Source organism: Phyllobates terribilis, unplaced genomic scaffold (assembly GCF_046119375.1).
Source record: "Phyllobates terribilis strain yellow unplaced genomic scaffold, ASM4611937v1 Scaffold_1__5_contigs__length_1240528914, whole genome shotgun sequence".
In the NCBI taxonomy this organism is placed as follows: Eukaryota; Metazoa; Chordata; class Amphibia; order Anura; family Dendrobatidae; genus Phyllobates; species Phyllobates terribilis.
In genome coordinates this window covers 259,978,402-259,986,521 of record NW_027362761.1, presented here as the reverse complement: position 1 = coordinate 259,986,521, position 8,120 = coordinate 259,978,402, and the positions used below count along the sequence as shown (strand labels likewise).

Here is an 8,120-nt window from a genome sequence, read left to right as displayed (position 1 = left end):
CCACGGCCCAGGAGGCGCGTCAACAACTCCCTATATACTCTAAGAGCTCACACACAACCCCCATATCCAGTATGAAACTCCATATAGTCTCCTGTATAAAAAAAATAAAAAAAATGACTTTTTCAGCAGTTTTTATTCTATTTTTTGGAAGGCAGCATTAAAAAATTTATTCTGGAATTGTTCTCTATTCTTTTCTTTTTTATCTTTTAAATAATACACTGCACTAGTAATGTACTATAGCTTCCTGTCAGAATTCTACTGAAAAGTGGCCTATTTGGCACTTCGTTTGTCACAGCCTAGAAGACTTCTATAGTTGGCAGACCCAAAGGCCAGGGATAGGCCTCTGGTCATTATAGCAATGCATCTACATCTTGCAGTCACGTTGCAGGGGGGCCTATACAGTGACAGAGGTAGCTCCCTTCTCCTGTCTAACCAGCTAGATGCCAAAATCGCTATTGACCGCAGCAACTATGGGATTTAATGACTGGAATCCCAGATTTGTTTGACTAGAGCCACTACATCGGGAGCCCGGCCCTCACCACACCCGGCTCCTGAAGTTATTGCATAGGCACAGGTTCTGAGCTTGCGTGTTCACCGTGACATAGAGATACCTCATGGAGCCTTAACTGAAGGCGTTCCATGATGTAGCTATACGTCATTATGCCTTACAGGGCTATTATACTTATAATATAAAATACATAACGAAATAATACACTTTATCATTCCCTTATGTTCACAGGGTAAAGATAATGGATAACCAGAGCAGTGCAACACAATTTTTCCTGGTTGGGTTTTCTATCTCATTAGAACTCCAGTCTTTGCTTTTGGTGGTTTTCTTTGTGATCTACTTATTGACTGTGGTGGCAAATGTTGCAATCATTATTTTGGTTCGTGTAGACAACAGACTCCATACTCCCATGTACTTTTTTCTTAGCCAGCTCTTTTTCGTAGAGATCTGGTATACATCGTCAATTGCACCAAAACTCTTATGTAATTTGGCTGGTTGGAAAACGATATCATTTTTTGGATGCCTGTTACAAACATATTTTTACTTCTCTTTGGGTTCCACAGAGTTTTTCCTCCTTGGTGTAATGGCCATTGACCGCTACTTGGCAATATGCAACCCTTTGCGTTATCACTCCATCATGATTGGTCAAGTATGTGTACAGGCTACTGTAACTTGCTGGTCTGTTGCTTTCCTATCTGTGTTTTTTCTTATACTTTTTATATCTCGCCTGACATTTTGCCAACCTGCTATTATCAACCATTTCTTTTGTGACCTCCCAGCTCTTCTGAAGCTTTCATGTAAGGATACCTTCCTAGAAGAAATTACAATCTTCTTATTTGCTTGCATCATCATTCTCACATCACTGTTTTTTACTGTTGTATCTTATTTATTCATCCTCTCTACTATACTTAAAATTCCATCCAATAAAAGTAGGCAAAAATCTTTCTCCAAGTGTGCCGCACATTTCACGGTGGTCACTATTCTCTATGGTACGGTCATATTTATTTATGTTCGTCCTAGCGTGTCCTACCCATTGAATGTCAACAAAGTCATGGCTCTTTTCAACACTGTGGTGACCCCTTTACTTAACCCTTTAATTTATTGCCTACGTAACAAAGAAGTAAAAGAAGCTCTAAGGAAATTGCTAAACACAAAGGGTTCACCAATGGATGGCATAATGTACAACAGTAAGTGACTTTGCTCAGACATCGTGAACAAGATTCCCAATAAAGAAACGATTTACATAAAACAAAGTCCTGTTATTAACCCAGCAGTTTATGGGCAATGAGTGTGAGCTCTTCAGATCTATTATATGAAATTAAATTATACAGTACCATTTCACCGCCCAAGTATTTCTACATATCAGTGTAACACAATCTTGCCTGATGAAGAGACCCATGATGTCTTTGTCGGTCATTAAGAGGTATCATATTTGAAAGACTAATATTTTAATTTTCTTACCAAACCCCCTTTCTATAAAACAACTTTAAGGGGTATTAAGTTGGTCTTTACGCATCACCTTTTAAAAGTTATCAAACTTTCTGATAGACTCTTAATACAGTGTTTCAGTGGTCTTATAATAAAAAAATTCACATTGCCAGTTATGTTCTGTTTCTAATTGTTATGATCAGTTGGTCGACTCTGCACACTATGTTCCCAATTTTCCTGTATGCAGTGAATGGGAAGTGTTATGAATGGGCATTGTTCTACTTTGCATGCATGGTTAGGTAAATGTTCAGCATGGGAGTTTGAGAGTAAAGTCAACCCCACCCCACACACAAACAGATGGCGGCTGGCTGAACAATCGCCAACGGTTATCTTGGCTGTCTTATCGATGCACTGAAACACTTTTTCCGCTAAGTGCTTCTTTGTTGTCTTTAAGAAAGCCACTGACAAAAAGCTCTGCTCTCAGCTTATCTCTACCTTATTGACATCTTCACCGAAATTGGTTGGTTGGCACCCCCATATATGTTAGAATATCAGTTACACTCATCAATATCGGTGGGTGCGGCTGACATTAGCCTAATATGTATTGGGGCGGGGGTTTATTGTGCAAAATTCTTTAAGATGACAAATGTAGCAGTGTCTTCCTGAAGCTGGTAATCAATTAATCTTAGAACGAGTCAGTGAGCAATCTTTTTTCTGAATGCGAACATCACATAACATCCATAATGCAGGGAACTATGGGAAATGTAGCGAAACGGTGTTCACTATCTAAAAGGGTGAATAGGACACCGGGGAAACTATAAGATATCAAATAGCTTTTCAGATTAACAAGACAAAACAGTATGGGAGAATTGAAAATATTTTTTTTATTTCACTGCAATACCCCTTTAAACTGTTCAAATATATAATCTAAATATGGTAAAAATGTGACCATTACAAATGAACATAACAATTAATACATAAATATTCTCCTGCAATAATGGTACAAATATTACCAAAACGTATAAATGTAGTGACTTTAACTTATAAGTATACATATGTTACCCTCCTTTATTTTTCATATATAGTGATATGAATGAATTATTTTTAAGTTTTAAAAGAAAAATACACATTTTAAGAAAATAAAATGCAAATTGGATAACTTTACTTTTCTGGCTTTGTGTAGACTTAGTTATTTTGCACAATATTCAGGATAATTCAGAATTCGTCTGGATTTACTTAGTCCAGAGACTGGTTCAGAAACATTCCACTATTCTAGATGAAACTTCACAAGATGGTTTTCAACCTAACCCCCATTCACTAACATTGTACTCTACTTTGTAGAACTGAGTTGAGATTCAGTTTAAAATCAGAAACAAATTTGCCGTGTCTGAACCTGAACAAAAGGAGCAGCAAACTAAATCGGTGCATAAATAATAATGGATAAAAATAATAAATCAAGAAAGTTCAAAGTAACAAAAGTAAGGTAGCTGAAAACGCATGATATATGGAAAACCTACAAAAACTGTGTATAGCCAAAAAAGGTACAAATATAACTTTATTGAGATAAATAAGAATAATACATAAAAAACAAATGTTTAAAACACAGAGCAGGAGAGCGACAAACACAGCAGGAGGAGATGATAATAACTACAAGATGATAATGTACAGTATAGCCAACATATGAGAATAAATAAAGGGATGACAGTTCAACCATGACACAACAGCCCACGGTATAATAATGCAAAGCAAAGGGAAATTGGAATCAGTGAATAAGGCTGCATATATATTAAGAGTAATCAATTGGGGCATGAACGCTAGCGCCAAACCGTGCGATGGGGCTGGTGCCAATTCAGCAGGAGTAACATACAGTATGGGTAATGAGTAGTGTTGAGCATTCCGATACTGAAATATCGGGTATCGGCCGATATTCGCGTTATCGGAATTCCGATACTTAATTCCAATACTTTTTCAATATCGTATACCGGAATCGGAAGTTCCCATAATGCAATGAGCCAATTTCATTTTATTCAGCCAATGAGGATCCTAAGAAGTGTGGGCACATCCTGTTAGGCATGTAGGCATCTTAACTAATGGCATGGCTGTGATTGGCTGCTGAAATGATGTCATGATGCACTATAAAAGCCGCCGCCGCCATTTTGAGCTCACTCTGCTGTGAATTCAGTTAGGGATAGGACGCTGTTGTTCTGAGGGACAGTTTTAGCTACCTATTTCCTCTATTCTGCTTTACCCAAGCTACTTTATAAATCGCTGTGCCTTGCAGTGCTAGTGCACAGTTCTCTGTGCTGTTCACCGCTGTCTGCAAGGTCTGTGTGAGTGAGTGCAGCTCACCCTGTAGTGTGTGCTTCAGCCACGTCTGGTTGTAGTGCACTCAGTGTGTGTCACTGCCTCATACATTGTCCTTTTTTGCCAATTCATAATTTTTCCTGATTTCTCCTATTAGTGTGGTGGTTCCATCCGTATTCAGCTAAATTGGTTCCAAACACACTATATAGGAGTAGTTAGAGGAGCCTTTCTGCAGCATTGTGCCCTGCAGCCCCAGCCAGATTAGTATTAGCCTATTTTTTGTAGCCTCATCTATTGCATTGTAGGTTACCTTCCTACATTGTAATAGCTACAAAAAGTTTGTGATACTATCGGTATTACATCTTTGGGCACATCCAGTGTCTTTTTTGTGACAAAAAAACCTAAATAAAGTTCACCAAACACTCCACTTTACAGTTGTGTAGGCCACATTAGCTCATATTAAAGTCTAGTCCACACTTTATAAAATTAGTGTTTCTTATACCTGTTAGCAGCTGTTCAGGAATAAGCACACTAAGTACTTTTCTGCCTATCTTTATCAGTCTACCAAGATGAAGAAGGCAGGGAGTAAGGCATGTGGTCGTGGACGTGGGCGTGGAGTTTCTGCAGGGAGAGGACATGAGGATTCTGTGCCTGCAGGGAGAGGACGTGGGGATTCTGTGCCTGCTGCGGGCACCAGTGACTCAGCATCCCCCAGTTTTACCAGGTAACAGTCCTTTATGCGCAGCTTTGTAGGAGCTAGCCGTACCCCACTGCTGCGGGAGGACCAAATTGAAGCCGTTGTCGGATGGAAGGCAGCTAACGCATCGACTTCAATTAGTTCCAGATCCTCTCAGGTCCTGAGCACTGAAGAGCACCCATCTGTCTCTTCACCACCTGCCAAATTGCCCAAGCAGTCAGAGAGCCCTGGACAGGAGCCATCTCTACTTCTGTTCTCTGAATCTCTTGGCTTGGAAAGAGGGGGCCAGCCAAGCAGAATTCGAGAATTTGAAGAAGAGGTAGTATGCAGTGATGCGCAACCGTTTTGTCTCTCTGAATCTGAAGAGGCGGGTGGGCCAGTGCCTATGGTCAGCAGCACACCTCAGTACACATCTGATGATGAGACTCAGGTGCCACTTTCTGGTGCGTACTGTGCTGTCGAGACTACCCAGGAGAAGCAGTTGTTTGAAGAGGGTGGTGTAGATGATGAGGTCCTTGACCCATCATGGTGTGAGGGACAGGAAGGTGGTGGGAGCAGCTCTGAGGAAGAGATTCCCCGAACAGCCCAAAAAGGAGGGAGAGGGAGGGGGCAGACTTGGTTGCCTGTAGCCTCCACTTCGGCACCCATTAGGAGCATGGCTCTTCCAAAATCCAAAGCGGGCGCTCCCAAGACTTGCAGTGCCTGGTCCTTTTTTGACACAGTTGCAGATGACATTTGCTTTGTCAAATGCAAGCTGTGTAATCAGAAGGTGAAAAGAGGGAAAAGTGTCAGCAACCTCAATACCACAAATATGTGGAAACATGTGCGGACCAAGCACGTGGTGGAGTTACAAAAACACACTGAAGACCTAGGCCAACCTACAGCACCACCTACCACCTCTTCAGCTCGTGTTGTAGCCTCTTCCTCCAGCTCACACACAGCTGGTTCGGCTTCCTCACAGGATCGCCATGGAAGAATCTCTGGCACTGTTGTACAGAGACACAGTGTAATTCCACCCACAGTACCACTTTCCCAGTCATCCTCACACTCCCAGGCCAGTCTACAGCCATTGTTAGCACAGGCATGGGAGAAAAGGCGCCCATACTCGGCAAACCACCCCCGAGCACAGGCTCTGAATGCTGGCATTGCTAAACTACTGGCCCTTGAAATGCTATCATTCAGGCTGGTGGAGACTGACACCTTCCGTAACTTTATGGCATTGGCAGTCCCACAATACAATGTGCCCAGCCGCTTTTATTTCAGCAGGCAAGCAGTCCCTGCCCTGCAACATCATGTGGAGGGAAAAATTAAACAAGCGCTACAAAACGCCGTCAGTAGCAAGGTCCACCTGACCACCGATGCGTTGACCAGTAAGCATGGACAGGGACGATACCTTTCCCTCACTGCCCATTGGGTAAATGTTGTGGAGCCGGGTACAGATCTTGAGAGTGGCGCTGTACGTGTTCTGCCAACTCCAAGGATTGCAGGAATCCAGTCTGTACACATTGACTCCTTCTCATACTCCAGTTCCTCTGAATCAGCGCTGCAGGAGCCGTCACGGTCTACCTCCACATCGACCCGTGAACGATTACCTGTTATGATGACCGATATGAGCACAGCCGTGGCCAAACGTCAACAGGCCGTATTAAAATTAATTTCTTTGGGGAATCGAAGCCACACAGTGCAGGAGCTCTGGAATGCCATCAAGCAGCAGAGCGACGTGTGGTTTGTGCCAGCGAATCTCCAGCCAGGCATGGTAGTGTGTGACAATGGCCGAAATCTGGTGGCAGCTCTGGGCCTAGGCAACCTCACTCACATCCCATGTCTGGCACATGTGCTCAACTTGGTTGTGCAGAGATTTTTGAGGGACTATCCGGATCTTGATGCACTGCTTCACAAGGTCCGCATAGAGTGCGCTCACTTGCGGCGTTCCAGCAACGCAAGTTCACGCATTGCAGCTCTGCAGCGCCGATTACGTCTTCCGGAACATCGCATCATATGTGACCTACCCACAAGGTGGAATTCAACGTTACATATGTTGGAGAGGTTGTGTGAGCAGAAGGCAGCAGTAATGGAGTACCAGCTGCAGCAGGCGCAAACAAGTCGCAGTGCGCGCCGTTCACACTTCACCACCACTGAGTGGGCCTCTATGAAGGACATTTGCCACGTTTTGCGTGCCTTCGATTATTCCACGTGGATGGCGAGTGCAGATGATGCACTAGTCAGCATGACTATCCCCCTTATCTGCCTGCTTGAAAAAACACTGCAAGCACTAAGGGACGAGGTTTTGGAAGAGGTGGAGGATGAGGAGTCACAAATGCCATCTGCTTCTCTACAGTCTGCGCAACGTGGTTCCTCACAAAGGCCTAGGCAGGGGACACTTTGTGAGGAGGATGAGGAGGAGTCAATGAATGAGGAAGACATCTGTCCAGAGGAGGGAGGTACACAATGCTCTAGTAGTCAGTATCTAGAGCGAGGGTGGGGTGATGCAGAGCAGGCAGAGATCACGCCTCAAGCAGGGGACAGCGTTTCTTGGCCAGTTGGCAGTCTGCAGCATATGGTTGATTTCATGCTGCAGTGCCTGAGAAACGACCGCCGCATCGCCCACATTCTCAACACGGCTGATTATTGGGTGTCCACCCTCCTAGATCCTCGCTACCGGGACAACTTACAAAGCCTCATAACACCGTTGAACCGGGAGCGTAAAATGCGGGAGTACCAAGACGCACTGGTGCATTCCATCATGTTCTCCATTCCAACCGAGAGCAGTGCTGCTAGTGCTTTACAAAGCAGCTCAGTGCGTCGAGGCAGTGGAGGAAGCTCTGCACAAAGAGGGAGCAGAAGCAGCGCCTCAGCACAAGGCAAGACCAGTATGGCCGAAATGTGGCAAAGTTTTGTGTCCCCGCCGCTACAAATGTCTACACCATCACAGACGGCTCCAGTCAGCAGGAGGCAACGTTTCCGTCAGATGGTGACAGACTACATGTCTTGCCCTCTTAGTGTACTCCCAGACGGCTCTTCTCCCTTCAAGTTTTGGGTCTGTAAGCTGGATACATGGCCAGAGCTTAGTCAGTATGCACTGGAGGTGCTAGCTTGCCCTGCTGCTAGTGTATTATCGGAACGCGTCTTTAGTGCCGCAGGTGGTGTACTAACAGACCGTCGCATGTGACTATCCTCCGATAA

General features: G+C 44.0%; 1 protein-coding gene across 1 annotated transcript; it reads left to right on the top strand.

Moving 5' to 3' along the window:
• The first annotated feature begins 749 nt into the window (after positions 1–749).
• LOC141258960 (olfactory receptor 6M1-like) lies at positions 750–1,703 on the top strand. Its single transcript, XM_073674324.1, has one exon. The coding sequence runs from the start codon at positions 750–752 to the stop codon at positions 1,701–1,703; it is 954 nt and encodes a 317-aa protein (XP_073530425.1).
• The last annotated feature ends 6,417 nt before the right edge of the window (positions 1,704–8,120 follow it).